The 18,060-nt window shown below is 46.8% G+C and overlaps 2 protein-coding genes across 6 annotated transcripts; one reads left to right on the top strand and one right to left on the bottom strand.

The window, feature by feature from the left end:
* The first annotated feature begins 62 nt into the window (after positions 1-62).
* On the top strand, positions 63-5,042 carry dnajc18 (DnaJ (Hsp40) homolog, subfamily C, member 18). 2 transcript variants are annotated; one of them, XM_010870554.5, is made up of 8 exons: positions 63-671; positions 1,091-1,265; positions 1,654-1,799; positions 2,058-2,258; positions 2,388-2,500; positions 3,121-3,233; positions 3,353-3,525; positions 3,658-5,042. In XM_010870554.5, the coding sequence occupies exons 1-8, from the start codon at positions 545-547 to the stop codon at positions 3,780-3,782; spliced, it is 1,173 nt and encodes a 390-aa protein (XP_010868856.2). In that variant the 5' UTR covers positions 63-544; the 3' UTR covers positions 3,783-5,042. The 2 variants fall into 2 exon arrangements, with proteins under 2 accessions (XP_010868856.2, XP_010868857.2); XM_010870555.5 differs by having other exon boundaries at positions 3,124-3,233.
* A 609-nt stretch (positions 5,043-5,651) lies between these two features.
* LOC105010893 (bromodomain containing 8) lies at positions 5,652-17,316 on the bottom strand. Of its 4 annotated transcripts, none has more exons than XM_010870558.5 (20): positions 16,935-17,316; positions 16,164-16,260; positions 15,878-15,947; positions 15,353-15,402; positions 14,925-15,047; positions 14,730-14,810; positions 14,574-14,638; positions 14,040-14,176; positions 13,600-13,791; positions 13,370-13,457; positions 12,982-13,128; positions 12,627-12,760; positions 11,701-12,169; positions 11,461-11,498; positions 11,116-11,375; positions 10,928-11,020; positions 10,173-10,241; positions 9,805-10,087; positions 7,014-7,058; positions 5,652-6,688 (listed from the first exon to the last, which is right to left on the bottom strand). In XM_010870558.5, exons 1-20 carry the CDS (start codon positions 16,951-16,953, stop codon positions 6,629-6,631), a joined length of 2,520 nt encoding a protein of 839 aa, XP_010868860.2. In that variant the 5' UTR covers positions 16,954-17,316; the 3' UTR covers positions 5,652-6,628. The 4 variants fall into 4 exon arrangements, with proteins under 4 accessions (XP_010868860.2, XP_010868859.2, XP_010868862.2 ...); XM_010870557.5 differs by having other exon boundaries at positions 14,034-14,176; XM_010870560.5 differs by lacking the exon at positions 12,982-13,128 and having other exon boundaries at positions 14,034-14,176.
* Positions 17,317-18,060: the final 744 nt, after the last annotated feature.

Raw genomic sequence — 18,060 nt, forward strand, 5'->3', positions numbered from 1 at the left:
AATATCAAATGTTTTTTCAGTTTATGTTACATCAATTGCAGATAAGTTCCCAATTGGTTGACTGCTGACAGGTTTTTGATTCTGCCTGTTTCCGCTTCCTGTTGGCTATGGAAGTGGTTTTCTACTGAACGGGAATGATTTATGTGTCGGTATTACATTTCTCCCCTTCATGCACGGATTTTAACAAATTCATTTTTCTCTATGATTTGATTAGGCGCTCTTGCACATGTGTTTGTGTCTGACTTTTAAAGTGAGAGTCGTCATCGCTATGATACCTGATAGTTACGGCAAATATCGTAGCTAGTTAACCGATTGCTAGCTTAGTGCTAGCTTTTTAAACTGGATGTAAACAAAGTTAGCCAGCTACGGTTGATATCAGTTGACACCTTTACAACGGCCAGGTACTCCAAAACAAAAGATAGCTAGCTTAACTAAAGATTTAAGGTAGTGGACCGTATTTGTTTAGCAAGTGTAACGTTAACTAGATAGTAGGGTTGCAGGCCTTGGTGACATTAACGAACGTTAGCAATCGAAAAGCTGCCAAATGGATAAAGAGGAGGCGGATCGGTTGATAGAGAAGGCGAAGCTGTGCCTGCGGTCAGCACGGAAAGAAAAAGCCCTACAGCTGTTGTACGAAGCCCAGAAAATATACCCCAGTACTCGGGCCAGAGGTAAATGTGCCGTAAATGGCCGTCTTATTTGCCATGCTTGCCAACTTGAATGTTAAAATAGAAATTGCAACGTCTGTAACATCTTGTCAATTGCATAATGCCTGTTCACTCGAATCTACAAATGTGTTAATGCATATCATATGAATGACATTTACAAAATGTTTGGAATTCTACATAATAGCAGTAGTGTGGTTGTCGCTTGTAAACTTGATATTACTATTTTATTAACTTGGCCGTGTAATCGCCCAGCCTGTTTCGGGTGCAGTTGTTAAACAGCCAAACTGGTGATTGTTATCATTTTGTATATAACTTAAAACCCAGGATGTAAGTACATTATTTTACTTACTTTACTTACCAAAACTGTCTGCTACTTCTATCGATATATTGGCCCTTTACTTGGCTTCTCCGTCTTCCCTTAGTGTTGATTGATGCTATAGTGCGGAATGGGAGCTCTGCCGCTCCAGAGGATTCCCCCATACCCGCACCGCGTGGCTTTCGATCCAATGAAGTGGACGGGAATCGAGAGGAATTCCGCAGAGGAGCAGGTGAGGAGAAGAAGACCTACACTGAGGATCAGCGCCAGGGGGTTTTAAGGTACTTGCACCTACCATTAAGTCATTGACTTACCCTTTGATATGCCTACATATTTTTAACTGGGCACTCTGGGCTACAGTGATTCTGTGACTGCAGAATTTGGTAGAAAAACCATTCCCTAATCTTTATGCCAGGGGTGCATGTGACCAATAACTGCACAATTAGGACTGAAAATTATTATCAGACCACACGCCAAGAAACGGTTTCCTTTGTCAGCACATTTAATAAATTAGCAAATTGTTGGTTATTGCCATACGAAATGTAATATTTGCAGCAGCAAGCTGGCAGATATAAAAAAAAACAAAAAAACTAGTAAATTGCACATGCACATTGTTCTTTTGTGCTGTCCAGTGTCATACAATTCCTTCTGTTGTTGGATCCAATGCAGAATAAAGAAATGCAAGGACTTCTACGAGATCCTTGGCGTTCCTAAAGACGCTAGCGATGAAGATCTGAAGAAAGCATACAGGAAGCTGGCGCTGAAGTTCCACCCTGACAAGAATTGTGCCCCCGGAGCCACAGATGCATTTAAAGGTAAAGGAAACGTCCCTCTTACTGCTTCATCCCTGTCCTGATCCAGGACCCTTCCAAATCACATCCTCCACAAGTCAAAGGATCGGACCTGTAGGAACATTCCTCATCTGCCTTGAATAATTAGGTCCACTGTATTTAGCAGAGCTGCCAGTGTGGACTATCAGCTGTAATTGACATGCTATGTAGGCCTGTTCTGAGTCAGACATCACCCCGGCTTATTAGTTATTGGCCCAATTGCTAAGTCTTCTGTATTTGCAGCCATAGGCAACGCATATGCAGTGCTGAGCAACGCCGAGAAGCGGCATCAGTACGACCAGTACGGAGAGCAGGCTCCGTCAGAGAGCGCCGCCCAGCCCTCGGCACACGCTCGGCACTACCGCAACTTTAACAGGGACTTTGAGGCAGACATCTCCCCCGAAGAACTCTTTAATATCTTCTTCGGAGGAAGGTTTCCCACAGGTAATGTGTGTGAAATTGTGTCCCCCCCCCCAAAGAGCGGATGCACCTTTATCACTCATGCTCCTTTAATGTAGGATTAGTGTCATATTTGTTGCTTAGTAATTATTGAAGAGTCTCCTTTTCATTCAGGCAACATCCATGTCTACACCAACCGAGGGGCCACCTACTCCAACTTCTACCAGCCCCGGCGGCGGCGCGCGTACGAGAGGCGTGAGGAGGAGGTGGACGAGAACCGCACTCAGGTCAGTCCCTGCCCACATGAGAACGTTCCTGGCAAACTCCCACCATGTTCTCATCTGTGTTCTGGAGTCGTGTGGTAAATGGACAGCTCAGGCACAATTAACGATGAAGCCTTACATGTGAATAATGTTGAATCGAAATAAGAATAAACAGGCAGCACTTTGGATGTAAATTAATGGGTGGACACCATCATTGACTTCAGCTACTGGCTACCTTCTTCTGAACAAACATTCTCTGTTACCGGGGAAGTTACCGGTTCGCCATACCAGGCAGAGTTCATACCATTAGTTCAGTCCATGGTTATATATATTTTTAATATCCTGTTTGTGTCATTAGGTATTGTTTCCCCTCTATTGAATGTTGCAATTGGCAATTCAAAGGAGAACCCTCTGCTGCCCCTAGACGGTCAGTTATACTGGGGGTTAAAGGTTGACCAATGAAAGACCAGCTGTAAAATTGAGATGACGCTTTCACTAGAATATATGTATATTTTCGTTCGCAATAAGCAAAAGAGTAACAGGAGCAGTGACAGATTAGATTCAGGCCATCTATCCAGGCAGTAGTACATGCTATGTTTTCAACACTATGCTGTAGAGTTCTTCTGGGTTTTGTCCTTCCTCAGCAGAATACGTTCACAGCTTTCCTACAGCTTCTCCCGGTCCTGGTTCTGATCCTCATATCTGTGGTGACCCAGCTGATGGCCACCAACCCCCCCTACAGCCTGTTCTATAAACCGTGAGTCTCTGACCTGCAGACCGCATTCACCCACCCTGATGGAGGGCCGGGTGTGATGTCATTTACCCTCCTCCAGTCTTCCTGTGGTTTGACTGACAGACTGACTGACTGTCCTCCAGGGCCATGGGGTTGGTGGTGTCCCGGGAGACCCAGAACATGGGCGTGCCCTACTATGTGGACAAGGGCTTCCAGAAGGAGTACCGCGGGGAGTCCCTGGACGAGCTGGAGAAGACCATAGAGAGTGACTACATCGAACACCTGCAGAGCAGCTGCTGGAAGGAGAAACAGCAGAGTGAGTGGAGCCGCGGTCAGATTCCTGGCTGCAGGCTCGTTGACCAAGACAACCACAAAGTTCATTCACGTTTCAGAGCATGAATTCCTCCCCATGAGCTGACGGGTTCTTCTCTCGATCCCTCGTCCACAGAGTCGGACCTGGCGAACCTCGCGCAGCTGTACCGCGACGACAGGCTCAAGGCGAAAGCGGAATCACTGAAGCTGGACAACTGCGACAAGCTGTACCGCTTCATGGGCCGTCAGAGAGGAGAGTGACGGGTTTCAGAAAGGAGGAGAGGGAGTTGTCCCGTTTCAGCCGGGAATACTACACTTTTACTAATTTCTGTTGTATTTATTTAATTTATTCAAATCAGGTCACCTATTTGGTAGAGTTGTCTGACTTGTCTCGGAGCAGAGCACAGTGGCAGCCAAAGCCGTCTTCAACTACAAAACATTGTGCCTTCTCTCCTCTGGGGGGGAGGGTAAAGGTGGATGTGCATGTACTGTAAGCTGCCATCCCCTGGCCGGTGTAGATGACAGCATTAAGGTCAGCGGGCTCCGGCCCTGTCATGTCCATGTACAGAAGCCTCGTTTTTAACTTCCTTACATTAAGGAACACGGCCATGTTTACACCATTAGAGACTGTGGTTGTGGGTTCACGCGTACACTCTGTAAGACACCCGTTTAAAAAGAAGTTTAGCGATGATGGCCGGTTACTCCTTTCCATGGTTGTTTCCGTAGTGCGAGTGTGTGGAGGACGTCTTGGGAAAGGGCGTTTAGTTGTAAAGAAAAACGTCACGGACCCAAAAGCCACTGTCGGACTCCTAGAAAAGGTGTGAAGACAGAGGTGAACAATGGGAGAGCTGGTGTTTGGAAAGGCAAAAAGAAATAGATTTGTTGTGCCTGCTCATTAGATAAAGGCAAGAGCTATCTCTCTAGTACATTAGAGACACGTTTTAACCGCTGATCTGTTTTGTGAGGACTGAAAAACATTTGGTCCCCCCCCCCCCCCCATTTGCTGTGCATCAAGCCCTTGCCAAACAGTGTTGCTTTAGTTGTATTTATTGACTTGGTTGTTCTGGTTGGTTCTGAAGCACTTTTCGATGCTGTTCTATTGGGAACCTGCCGTCCTAAGTTCCTGTTCCCTGATGCATGCGGCCCAGTACTAGGTTCTGTGTTGTGGCCTCCTTCTCCACCAGCTCCGTGAAACCTCTGGAGCTCAGCGGTTACAACGCAGCTTTCTGTAAAGGACAATTTAGAGCAATCCGCACATCCTGCCCATTCACGTAATGCACTGTTACTTTGCTGAAGAGCCTACCCACACTACCATTTCTCCAAATTAATTTGTTACATGGTCGTTTCCTCTCCTAATGCTTCCCAATCCCAACTCCGGCAGATGGAGGGTTAAGCGGCCACACTGAATGGGTCTTGGAGCTGGGAATGGCCACGGTGCAGACTGGACACCTCTCGGTTCAAGTCTGGTGTTCGCTTGATTTTTGCTGCCAGAGCAGGTTTAATAAAAAGTTGAACAATCCATTGGTGTCTGTAGGGAGCGTCTTTTTTTGTTCCACAGGATTTTACAGACACCCATGGCATTTCTCCGGTCCATTTCCTCCACCACCGTTACACCCGAGCTAATGCAGGATTTAGTGTGATCGCAGTCTGTTGACAAAGCACCGTTTTGAAGGTCATTTTCTGTTTCGCCGACATGTAGTGTTGACCTTGAGTGTGGTCTACCGGTTAAACGCGTCCGCCAGGGATTTTCTTTTTTCTTCTATCATTGAATAGCCGTACTCTGTGTACACTAAGTTAACATGCTAAAGGGTAGACAATATTTAAGACAACTGCTATCTTCGAGAAGGAGTAGGGAATTCAAACCTTTGGTCTGATTGGAATCTGTGATGTCATGGGCCTCTCCCCTTACTTGGGGAACAACAGGAGTAACTCAGGATAAACCCCCCCCATGTACTGTCATACCTGGACCACTTATTGAGCTCCGCGAGGTGAAATGTAGGTTGAGATGGATGTTAAAATGCTGCATTACCAACAACCCACAGTCCCAGTCAGGATTAATCCAACCCATAATCTGTTTTCTTTGTTTCCTTAAAGCAAAATCACACACTAGTTTGTTTGAGTAGAGGGACATCAATCTTGCAACAACTATTTATTGTTTCTTGAACATTCATTATTGCCTTTAGAAAAGGCACCATATGTACACAAAAGGACATGCCTGTACAAATACTTTACAGAGGAAACACATGACAAAACACACATACAAGTCTATAGTTCTGTGTTGACAGGCACGTGCAGAACACCCTAGTCATCCCATTTAACGACTCCTTACTTAACAATGAGTTTATCTACGTCTCAAAGCTTGTTAAGAAGGGGGACACGATTCAGCCTTTGGAGTATAGGCCCCTCTCCTGTGTTGGCCAATGTTGCTGCGCATGGTGGGATGTTCTCATAGACCGCCAGCAATGAATGGCCTCACCTGCATATCGCTTATGAGTGCATTTCACTCTACTTTTGGATTATAATTAGATTTAAGGCTCGCGTGAATGTCCTGCTTAATATGTTCGTCATCGCAAATTAACAGCATTATATATAAAAGAAAAAACACCTCAACCAGTAAAATTGCTCTTTGGCTAGCTTTGCTCACAGCATATGTAAATGAGCTGTAATATTCTAGCTAACAACTGCTGCTTTGAAAAGTTTTACAGAGATCACTACCAAGTATAATCTTCGCTGTTCAGACAGTAATCGAAACACTTAATATTTTTTATGGTTCATAAGTAATAACTGCACAGTTCTAAGCTATGTTTAACAGACGCATGACATCCATATGGTGGGACGGGGTTTCTGCATCCCAAATGCTCATGCATCCCTGCCTGACATCAGTGTGTCCTGTACTGAAAAAGGGCCTACAAGTGCTTCTCAGTGCTGGGGTTGCGTGTACTCCAAACTGCAATTCAGCAATCACCCCACCTTCTCGGCGAGACCCGCCACATCCAATTGAAGTGACAGGACATGAGGACGTTGGGCTTCGTCGGTGGCGTCCTTCATTACCTTAATCAACTGGGACATGACCATGGAGGTTACCAATCAGACGTTCTCCCTGCGGCTTACTTCTTCATCTTCAGGTCAGCTTCTATTGCACAGCGACGCCCCCTGGTGCCGCCATCCTGTAGTGGCACATTGAGGAGATGAGTTCATTCTGACGCATCGAAAGCTGTAAAAAGTAGACCACCCCAAAACAAAAAAAACAGACTGACTTGCCCTCAATGTTCTTTGGCTCGACATTTACAATCAGTTTCAAACGTGTGGGTCAACTACGTCTGTGCACATGGAATGTGTGTTTCTGTGCAACATGGATGCATGTGTGCAAGAGAGAAAGAGGAAGTGCAAGAGAGAAAGAGCTGTATAGTAGAGATATTCCATGTGACCTGAGGCCAGTGCAGGAATACTCCACTAGTCTGGCAGGTCCTATACTGCAGACTGGGTACTTACAAAGAGAGACAGAAGGAAGGCAGGAGAGGCCATGGGGACACTGTCCTGTGAGAGGACAAAGGACACAGTCAGAGAGAGAGCACACACACCTTCATACACTCCCAAAAGATCCAGAGGACAAGCGCAAAATAGGACGCCCTGAATCTGGACACAATCCATTAGCCAGCTGGTGAGATCACTAAGGCCAGCTACGTCTCTGGTTTGTTTTAGTTGGAAAATGTGTGATAGCATTGCAATAATAGAAGCACTGTGTGTATATCACTTTTTTAATCTGCCCCATTATATGGAATTCTATGGCTAAGCACTGGAGATTCTAGTATCAATGCAACAATTTGCATAATGTTTAAACAAATTTAAAGCTGGTGCTTCCCATGTTTATAATATCTTTACCTTTCAAAAGAGACAAAACTGCCAAACAAAGTTTCCTTTTTAATGTACTGTCTACAGGAATTACATATTTCATGTAGGGATCAAAGGTAAAAAAACCTTGAATGTGTCAGATTAATAGGTGTGAATCTAAGCCTTCCAATTCTATACATGATTAATTGATATACGTGAGCAATACCTTGTTCTGTACTGACAAGGGTAAAATTCCTGTGTGGAAGGATTACTGGATGGAGGAAAGGAAAGTGATGAAACCAATTTTTAATTGCTGGTCGGCTATCACACTTTCCTATTTGAAGGACAAACCTTAAAAACTAAAATCATTTAGACATAATTTGCCCTGAGACTTAGCGTTTGTCTCTGTCATGACCTAACTCCAGCAATCATCTCACAGAACCAACCCCACTCTACCCATGAACTATGTAGAAGCATCTCAAATCAAAACCTGTGATACAAAATCCAATATGTACCATGTTGCCATTAGATCAAAATGATGTGACCTTATGAAGCATTGTGTAAAAAAAAGGGGGAGGAAATATAGATTAGATAACAAATTGTATCCTTCCCACTGAATCTAAAACTGCTCATTCCAAACAAAGTGTCAACAGCTAGGTTTGACCTCAAACCAATTTTAATTTAGCTAATATTCTGTAGCCCCAAATATAAATAACATCACCACTAAAGGACTAAACTATACATTGCTCAATTAAATTGGTTGAAATAAATTAAAGGACAAAGGAAAGCAATATGCTCATAACTTAGAAAAAATATACTTGTTAATGGAATGGAACAAAGTATGGCTGTGTGGCTGCCTACTTCAGGAATACTTTTCAAAGCTAAGCTAACAATTTGCAAAGCTGTTAATCAAAGCCAGCATAGCATACAGCTAAACAGGGCTGGAAACATGAAACAAATTGACTAGTTCAACTTTTGAGCAAGCAGTTAGGTGAGAAGAACCCAAGGAATTGCAGAACCAGGACTATTTTGTATTTTGTTCTTAATGCAAGGGAATAGCTAACTCAAATTATTATCTTTTGAGTTTTACGGCTTGTTCTAAAAGATCTAGTGATATTATCTGTCAACCCGCCATGGTTGGTTCTCTCTTTGCAGTCGATATTCCATGGTTGACATACGTCTGTCATTGGATTGTGTGCCAGGTCCCGTGCTTGTGACTGGCCAGTATTATTTCTAGCTCTGCATATTAACAGAGCAAAAGAGGAGTTGCTATACATTTTATTTAAGCAATAATTGATTGCTTCAAGGGACTGCAATACATGTCTGTTGATATTCAAATGCTCTCACCATTTGGGACCACACTCACTACACAGACATTTAGCCTCCACTGCCTATATTAAATTAGGAATTTATTTCCGTCTTCATGTGTGGGGAAAATAAGTAATACATACATTTTGAACGTCCAAATGATATCAAAACCATTAGCTTGCTAGCGAAAATGTACCTCAACAAATATCAAAATAATTAATTTTCTTTTGAGAAGGATCAGGAAAAAGTACATTTTGTTATGAAGACTGCTTATTTGAGCATTACATGTGGGATGCTTGGGTCAGATATTATTTTTTACCCAGATAGTTGGTCAAACCAAAACAACAAATCGCCTGTGAGCCGGGTCGCCTGTAGCCAAACCCTGTTCTATTCACTGACCCACCTCTACCAAAGCATCTAACAAGATGCGGGAGGGAAACCAACACCTATGATTTTAACACACACAGATACAATGAGGTAGCGCACACACACAGACGGTAACAAAAACACACCCAAGACAGAGGTTTGTGAAGTGTTAAGGATGGGAAAGGTGTATGGTGGTGTATCAGATTACCATTTGAAAGAATATATCTGACTGGATATAGCCTTACCTTAGCAGTAACCAATGCCTCTGACATTGATTGATACATGTTTTTTAGTTTTATCCCACCTTTGCTTATGGGTTTTTCACCAACTCATGCCATCAAACCCATCGACTGTATAAAGTCTGGATCATTGTGAAATGTCAGCGAGAATAAGGATGAATATAGAAGGGAACCTATAGATCCCATACACACGCACTCATATAACACACACAACAATGAGTTAACCTACTCTTGCCAAGGTATCATTCCTCTGTAGCTCAACACCTCCCTAATCGGTCTCCACACGTCCCAAAACCCACCTCTTCATTTCCTCCCCTGGGGACGCTTTCTCAAAAAATTACCTGCCTGTCTTTCACCTATTGGGTAGAATGAAATGGAACAAATAGAACAGGCATCCTCACTTAAGTCAATGACTCGTCTGTTCTAGTCGTTCTATTTCTGTGATGGTTCTATTACCCCCCCCCCACACACACACACACACACACACACACACACACACACACACACACACTCCTGTCTCCAGGCCCTGAGAGCTGCACCTTGTCCAGGGGGTCCTGTTTGCGGGTGCTGTCCCGGCCCCTCAGACTCTTGGCGCTGATGCCAGACTCGGATGTCTGCATGATGAGCTGGGTGGCCAGGAACTGCTGGATCTGCTCCAGAACATCCCTCTGCATCTCCAGGGCCATGTGGAAGACGTCGTGGTCAGAGCTGTTGTACATCACCGCGTTCTGGAACATCAGCATGATGTCCCGCTGGAACTCCGCCGTGGTCCGGATCAGGCCCGTCTCGATGTTCTTCTTGATGGTGGACAGGTCCATGGGCCTGGTGGGGGGGAAGGTTGTTCGACGTGTCATCAGATGGGTCAAGCCGGCGGAGAGGAGCGCGGTTTCCCGCGGTCAGTGCTTACCTGTGCACGATGCCGTGATACCCCGGGGCGATGTCATCTGTCACGGGCTGCAAGAACACATTAGCATACCTGCACCAAGAGAAAAGACATCCCGTCCGTAAAAAAAAAAACGACTAAACGAATGGCATGTGTTATGCAGGCTGCCCATAAAAAACTATAGTAATAAAACACTTATATACCGTGTTATTGACTGCAGTGTGTTTGCATACATAACATTGTTGATTTAAGATCTTTGGGCCACTGTTGAGTTGGTGGGAAAACCCCAATTCGTGTTTGTGAGTAGGACTGTGATATGAATTCTTAAGTTCTGCACTTCTGCTCTTTTCTATGACTTGTAGGTAGCAAATATGGCCTATATTTGGCATGTGTTTTTCAGTGACTCCTGGCAAAATGGGATGCAGGGTAGGGGCATGAGTGGGGCATGTTAAAGGCATTTTATGCAAAATAATACAAGAATGTGGTGAAAGATAGAGGACAGGGTTTTTGCTAAAAGAGCAGGCTGGACTCGAACCCACGCTATAGCAGTGCAGGCACACCGGAGGCAGCGGATCAGACCACTGGACAACCCTACATCACGTAGTATTCTCCAGGATAATACACACTTCCATTTGATATAATACTACTTCAAAGGCAGGTACTACACCTCTAGTCACTCTGATCCTCAAGGGCCCAAACACTTCAATTTATTGCAGAATTCCCCAGTAAGTACTATGCTCGACTGCCCTACAGTAAAAGTCCCATTTCAATCTCTTTACCTGTGATTGGCAGCTGCTCTCCAGACCAGCATGATGGCTTTCTTCCAGATCTTCTGAGCCTGGATGGCCTCCTGGTCCTCACTGGACATGGAACTACAGAGAGAGAGACGTACAAAAACATATTTAGACAAGGTGTAGACATGCTGTGTGTGTGTGTGTGTGTGTGTGTGTGTGTGTGTCTGACTCACAACTGTGATGAGGCAGGGCTGCTGGGGATGGAGTCGGCGGTGGTGTGGAGCTGCAGGGAGGAGGAGGCCGTGTGCAGGCTGTAGCCGTCCTCGCTCTCGCTGGCCGGGGGCTCGGTCTCGCCGTCCACCTCCGACATGTAGGCCTCCGCCCCATCTGCCCCGTCCCCCTCCTCCTCCTCCCCGCCGTCGCCCTCTTTGGTCTCGGAGGCGCTCCCCTCCTCCCCGTCGCTTGGCCCCTCGTCCTCCTCCTCCTTCACATCCTGCGGGGAGGGAGAGAGGGGGAGTTCAGGCCCTGACAATGACATCAGCAGTGGCAGTCGGCCGTCCCCTCATTGGGACGCTTACCTTAGAGTGTCTTCTGGTCACGGGGTCGTCGTCGCAGTCTGAGGGAGAGAGAGGGAAAAGGGAGGGAGAAAAGATAGAAAAGGGAGAGAACGGGGGAGAGACAAAGAAAAGGGTAATGAAACAAAAGAGAGAGACGAGAGAGAGAGTGAGGTTGTCATGCTAAAACTATTTTCCATACTTGTTGAGAGTTGTCGTTGTCTGCAGCTGCCAGTTTGATCTGCTATAAGTGTCTCTTCGTACCTGGGCGTGGTAATTCATTTCTCTGCTGCGTTGTCCACTCTTCCCTCTCACACTTGATGGTGGCCCGAGGAGAGACTGGGCTTCCCTCCTCCCCATGGGCCGCGCCCATCGCCACGGGCTGCAGGCGAGCCCCGGCAGCCTGGCTGTGCTCCAGCATCATGGAGGAGAAAGAGGAGGGAGGGAGGCTGCTGAGGCCCATGGGATGTTGAAACCCAGAGGGCCGGTTGTCCTGGCTGTCGCACGCGGGAGTCCCACCTAGGAGCTTCCCCTCCAGGCCCCTGTGGAGGGAGGAGGAATGGGAGGTCCCGGTCAGGTTGTTCTCAGGGGGCTTGAAGGGCCCGGGCTCCCAGGGGCTGGACAGGGCGTGGCCGGTCTCCTCACAGAGCGACAGGGCGTGGCCGGTCTCCTCACAGAGCGACAGGGCAGCCTCTACTGCAGCCGCATCTAGAGCCTCAGAATTCTCATCAACCTGGATGACAACAGGGCACAGCATAAGACAACTGGAAACGCTTCAGAGTGGCCAGAATACAATCCAGGATTCTGGCCATTCTTCTTTGTGTGTGTTTATATAACAAAATTATAAATGCAACACTTTTGTTTTTGCCCCCATTTACCATGAGCTGAACTCAAATATCTAAGACTTTCTCCATGTACACGAATGGCCTATTTCTCTCAAATATTGTTCACAAATCTGTCTAAATCTGTATTAGTGAGCGCTTCTCCTTTGCCGAGGTAATCCATCCACCTCACAGGTGTGGCACATCAAGATGCTGATTAGACAGCATGATTATTGCACAGGTGTGCCTTAGGCTGGCCACAATAAAAGGCCACTCTATAATGTGTCTTCCTTAGTTAAAACATTAGTATTTTGTTGCCTTAAGAGGCAAACAAAACCACGTCTTTCTGAAACAGGTCGGGAGGCGAACCTTGTCCTCGATGATGGCGATGATGTCCCCCACCGTCTCCAAGTCCAGCTCATCTCCCATGTAGGACACTGTCACAAGGTCGTCTTCGGCGCCGTGCCCTGGGCCAGTCCGGGAGGCCCCCGCCTCGCCCCCCCCTAGGAAAACAAACACATACCAATACTTAAGTTTTACCGTGTTACCAGTCAGACCTCTCCAACACAGACCGCAGGTGGGAGCATGTGACCGTGGCGACGGCCTTCACGGCGAGGGGGAGATGGAGCGGGGCAGCGGTCAACCGGGAACACACTTCTGACACAGAGATGTTGGGGTAGGGGTGACTGTCTAGGATGGGCGACGGACAGGTGAGGGAGGAGACCTTTGTGTAGCGAGGCGGGGGAATCCATAGCGGCGGGCGCAGCGGCAGTGAGCAGGGCGCCGGAGGAGTCGGTGTTACTGGCGAAGGAGCCCAGCGGAGAAGAGAACTGAGGCCCCGCCTCCAGCAAACGAGAAAGTGTAGGGGCACCTAGCGCACACGGACATGCGCACGTGCGCGCGCACACACACACACACACACACACAAACCAAGCATACAGAGAGAGCAGGTGGAGCCTTAATCTAGTCACAAATGCATCGCTGAGCAATACTACATTCCACCCGTTACACGACCCAGGTCTAGAAGACACCGGCGTGGACGGATCTACAAATGGACATTCTAGAAGCAAGCTTTCTGCTCCGGGGCGGGGCCAAAGGAAGGACAAGGGTACCTGTCGCTAGGCAGCCGGGGAGAACGGAGCCAGTGAGCTGTAGGTCATGTGCTACTGTCATATTACCCGGCAGGTCACCGTCGCCAATCTACGAGACAAACACAGCACTCTGGAGCCGCTAAAGGATTCGTCGGACCAATGCGTCTGAAACTTTCAAACGCTAACGGCTAAAGCGCCACAATCATACGGAAGCGAACAATCCCCACCGGGACGTTTCCTCTCAGACGTACCAGCCTGGGGCTCGTGGGTAGGAGGCTGCCTTTTTTCAGCAGCTCGGAGAGCAGAGGGGACAGCGGTGGCGTCGCTTTCTGGCCCAAGAGCTTCTTTTGCGGGGAGTCATCCAGAAGAGTGCCCAGGCCAGCCTCTGGACCGCCCAGCCCACAGGCCTCAGTCAGGGGCATGAACCCTACTGCTCCTGGCGCCTATGGAGAGGAGGGGAGAAAATGAAACATGGACAAGAAAACAGGGGTGGGGTTGCGGGGGGGGGTTTAACATGCAAGGGAGAGAGGCAGGCTGGCTGAGGATAAGGCCATTTTATGAAGCATCTGCCGGCACGTCAAATTGACTATATGGTTGCTGTTTTTTGTGTGTCTTTTTTTTTTGGGTACTGAACTCCAAATCGTCTCTCTACCTGCCCCTGTCCCTGTAAACGACAGGGACTCACGCTCACCGAGGTGCCAGGGTCCTCGGCTGTGCTCGGGGGGGTGTCCCCGTGGCAGAACTCGAGGCTTGGCGAACCGCACCCCGGGGGCGAGCACACGGTCACACTGGGCACCCGTTTAGGGGTGTTCTTCAGCGCCTGTCTGGCTGGAAGGGGAGCGGGGGTGGGGGTGGGGGTGGGGCAGCGGAGTGAGACTGTTCTTAGTTCGACCAATCACACTACAGTCGATCTACTGTTGACTTTGAACCCCCTTCCTCCGTGGCGGCAGCGCACCGATCCAACTCGGCCTCAGACATACTTTCTGATAGAGCTCCTCGTCTGAAACCTCAACGTGTGGGTTCACCGAGTCTCTTGAGAAACACACGGTAATCCCAGCCTTATGAAACCTGGTACACGCGGTGTTTTACACACTACGGAATGAAGCAGATACAACGGGCTGCCGAAGGAGCAATAGCAGAAAATACTGTTGTATTAACAGAGTGCATGAAGAAAGGCTCCAGGCAGAAGCAGCTCGGGGGGCTTGTGAAGCGGGTTATCTTTTACCTAGATAGGCTGTGTCTGTGGCCTTCCTCTTCACGTCTGCCTCTTCCTCTTCCCGTTTCTTCTTTCTGGCCAGCCACAGAAAGAAACAAGTCTCAGAAAACGATCAATATATGGTTGAGAAAGTAACAGTAAGACAGACGTTTAAAAGTCTCTCACTCCACAATCTGTCCCCATAGCTCTTCTAGTTTCGGGTCCAGATGCCCGGCTTGGATCAGCTCTGCCTCTTTCTTCAGTTTCCTGCGAATGCAGAATATCTGCAACTGATACCTAAGTTGGGTCTGTTAAGCGGCTGTGAAGACCTAAAGGCTAGGACAGTCTCAGGTATAGATATAAAGACCCTCCTCTCCCTACCGGTGTTTCTCCTGTGTGTCTTTGATGAGCCTCTTGAGCTCTTCAATCCTTTCCGCTGTCAGCCTTCGGACAATGACATCCTCCACCGTCTCCACCACCTCACCTTTCTCGCCACGCTTCCGCCTGGGGCAAAATACCAGGACGTAAATACAACCCGTGGGGACAGGATGGTGTCATCCCACAAACCAAAGCATAAACCAATGTCATCCCACAAACCAAAGAATAAACCAATGTCATCCCACAAACCAAAGCATAAACCAATGTCATCCCACAAACCAAAGCATAAACCAATGCACCTTTAATGCAGACTAACACTCAATGCAGCTCCCCCCCCACCCCCATGATCACAGGAAATACACCAGGAGGAGAACCACAGACCCTGCTACAGATAGAAAACGACATAACAGAAATCACTCGGCTGTGCTCACTTTGGGGTCTCTGTGGTCTCCAGGAGCTCTGAGTACTGGGAGGCACAGTGCTGTGAGAGAGAGAGAGAGAGAATAAGCCCCAAACATTTGTTTCAGGAGGCTGCAAATATTGACTGTTTTATTTTAGCACACACTATCACCCTCAAACACAAAAAAAAAAAAACACCACACACACAATTTGTTGACAACCTGCCACCCCCCTCCTCAGCCAATATGCTTCACTGCAGTACAAATCCCAGCCACACATATACCGGTGGTAGGTTCAAAGCATTGATTTTCATGCTTTTTTTGTACAGGTCCCTGTGGCATCTACCCTCTGGGCCACACACCGCCATCGGGGCGGTGGGGAGAAAACACTGCTTTAAAACGAACAGGGCTAGGAAACGTTAAAGCACCCATATGCCTAAATCAAACCCTTCGGTCAAAGTCCATAAGCCCAGTGCATCAAGGACGCCAAATACAAATACATTTTTATCATCAAGTTATTGTTCACCTATGTTGTTTAGTTATTGGAACGTATCCTACCTTCTGTGAAAACCAGTCAGGAGGTCGTCCTGGCTCTGCAAACGGTTTGATGGCTCGGCTGACTGACACCCTGTGGTTGTGGAAATCACATTATTGCTTTTAATATTGAACCAACAACTATATTCTAAAATCTTTTCTTACTCGGTTGTGTGACAATTAGCTTAATTGCTTGTTTCCATTACTGGAACTCTTGGTCAGTTAAAGTTGTTGACCGGCTAAGATTGAAGTGGTCTATCCCAAGAAATCATAGGTAACATGATTTAGGACTTATAGTGTGAAGCATTACCAGTTCTGGTCTCCACTTTTCATGACAGAGGTTGCCAAGCACAGCTTCTCCCTCACCGACCAGGGCTCTGTTGGCCCCATCGAGAGCAACTTGTGTTCTGTAAATAGGAGAGCGGGGTACCGCCGTGGCAACGCCCACTTACTAATCAATACAGGGCAGGTAATATCAGAAGACTCAATTTGTGGTAATCACATCATATTTCGTAGGTAATTATGTCCCAAGAACCTGGGAAAAAACATTTCGTGTCAACTAGAACTACTATCCGTAAAACTCTCATGTAAGTAGGTAGTGAGATTAAGCCACATGGAATATCATCGTGCTACCCCATGCACGGAGAAGGGGTGAAAATAATGTTACGCTAGCTAGAGCTACAGTACACTACCTACCATCTTGAGTGGTGTTACGACATGCCCTACGAATGTTTCGAAAGTCGCGAAGGGCTCATCGGAAGACCTTTCTAAGCAGACATTGCTATGAATGCCACACAAGTTCGCAAAAGCAGGTATTAACAGTGTTTTGATGGTAACTTGGTACAGCTAGTGAGCTTCTGCTAACTAACTGGTCAGCTAACGTTGGCTAGCGAGAAGAGTGAGCCATTCATTCCAAGCTCGTGTCTCTAAGCATGGGTTGACTAGTAAGAATTCACCGATTTGTAATGGCGTTTGACATTGTAAACATCAATCACATGAGCCTACAGTGCAAACGGCATATGAACATTTGATTGTCATTCACTAAAAAACATGTTACATTATACCAGGCTCATTTACTTACTTCCAACCCCGCTCGCCATCTTCTTGTCATACAGTAATTACTCCACCCACTCGGTCGGTCTGAGTCAGTCTACTGTACAGTAAGCCAAGTTAGCTAACGTTGCGCAGCTAGGTGGTTCGATCATTTAATTCAAAAAGGCGAGGGCAAGATTAATGCCGTCGCTGTTTAGAGCTAAATATGTACACAATCTGGGGTCTTCTTCAATTAACTGGCAATGCACATTGGTAATGCACATTGTTATAGCTAACCAATGATCGTGTATTAAAAACTGTAGCTAATGGAATTTACGGCGCCATAGAGGACACATTGAAGAATTACATGTTAGAATTCGGAAGTCGCCCCATCGGGGGATTAGCTCAAATGGTAGAGCGCTCGCTTAGCATGCGAGAGGTAGCGGGATCGATGCCCGCATCCTCCAACTATTTTAGCGAATTTACATGCTCACCATGTAATTATAAGTTGTTGTTTTTTTTGCTATTTGAATATACACTCACCTAAAGGATTATTAGGAACACCTGTTCAATTTCTCATTAATGCAATTATCTAATCAACATGGCAGTTGCTTCAATGCATTTAGGGGTGTGGTCCTGGTCAAGACAATCTCCTGAACTCCAAACTGAATGTCAGAATGGGAAAGAAAGGTGATTTAAGCAATTTTGAGCGTGGCATGGATGTTGGTGCCAGATGGGCCAGTCTGAGTATTTCACAATCTGCTCAGTTACTGGGATTTTCACGCACAACCATTTTTAGGGTTTACAAAGAATGGTGTGAAAAGGGAAAAACATCCAGTATGCGGCAGTCCTGTGGGCAAAAATGCCTTGTTGATGCTAGAGGTCAGAGGAGAATGGGCCGACTGATTCAAGCTGATAGAAGAGCAACTTTGACTGAAATAACCACTTGTTACAACCGAGGTATGCAGCAAAGCATTTGTGAAGTCACAACACGCACAACCTTGAGGCGGATGGGCTACAACAGCAGAAGACCCCATCGGGTACCACTCATCTCCACTACAAATAGGAAAAAGAGGCTACAATTTGCACAAGCTCACCAAAATTGGACAGTTGAAGACTGGAAGAATGTTGCCTGGTCTGATGAGTCTTGATTTATGTTGAGACATTCAGATGGT

This window comes from Esox lucius, chromosome 7 (genome assembly GCF_011004845.1).
Source record: "Esox lucius isolate fEsoLuc1 chromosome 7, fEsoLuc1.pri, whole genome shotgun sequence".
Lineage (NCBI taxonomy): Eukaryota > Metazoa > Chordata > Actinopteri > Esociformes > Esocidae > Esox > Esox lucius.

Coding starts and splice junctions, on each gene's coding strand:
- LOC105010893 (XM_010870557.5), bottom strand. Junction 14,177..14,573: donor CACAGACACAGCCTATCTAG/GTAAAAGATAAC, acceptor CTCCCCTTCCAG/CCAGACAGGCGCTGAAGAAC. Junction 13,129..13,369: donor CCCCGGCTGCCTAGCGACAG/GTACCCTTGTCC, acceptor CGTGTGCGCTAG/GTGCCCCTACACTTTCTCGT.
- dnajc18 (XM_010870554.5), top strand. CDS start 545: ATGGATAAAGAGGAGGCGGATCGGTTGATAGAGAAGGCGAAGCTGTGC. Junction 1,800..2,057: donor AGCCACAGATGCATTTAAAG/GTAAAGGAAACG, acceptor CTGTATTTGCAG/CCATAGGCAACGCATATGCA. Junction 2,501..3,120: donor TGGACGAGAACCGCACTCAG/GTCAGTCCCTGC, acceptor GTCCTTCCTCAG/CAGAATACGTTCACAGCTTT.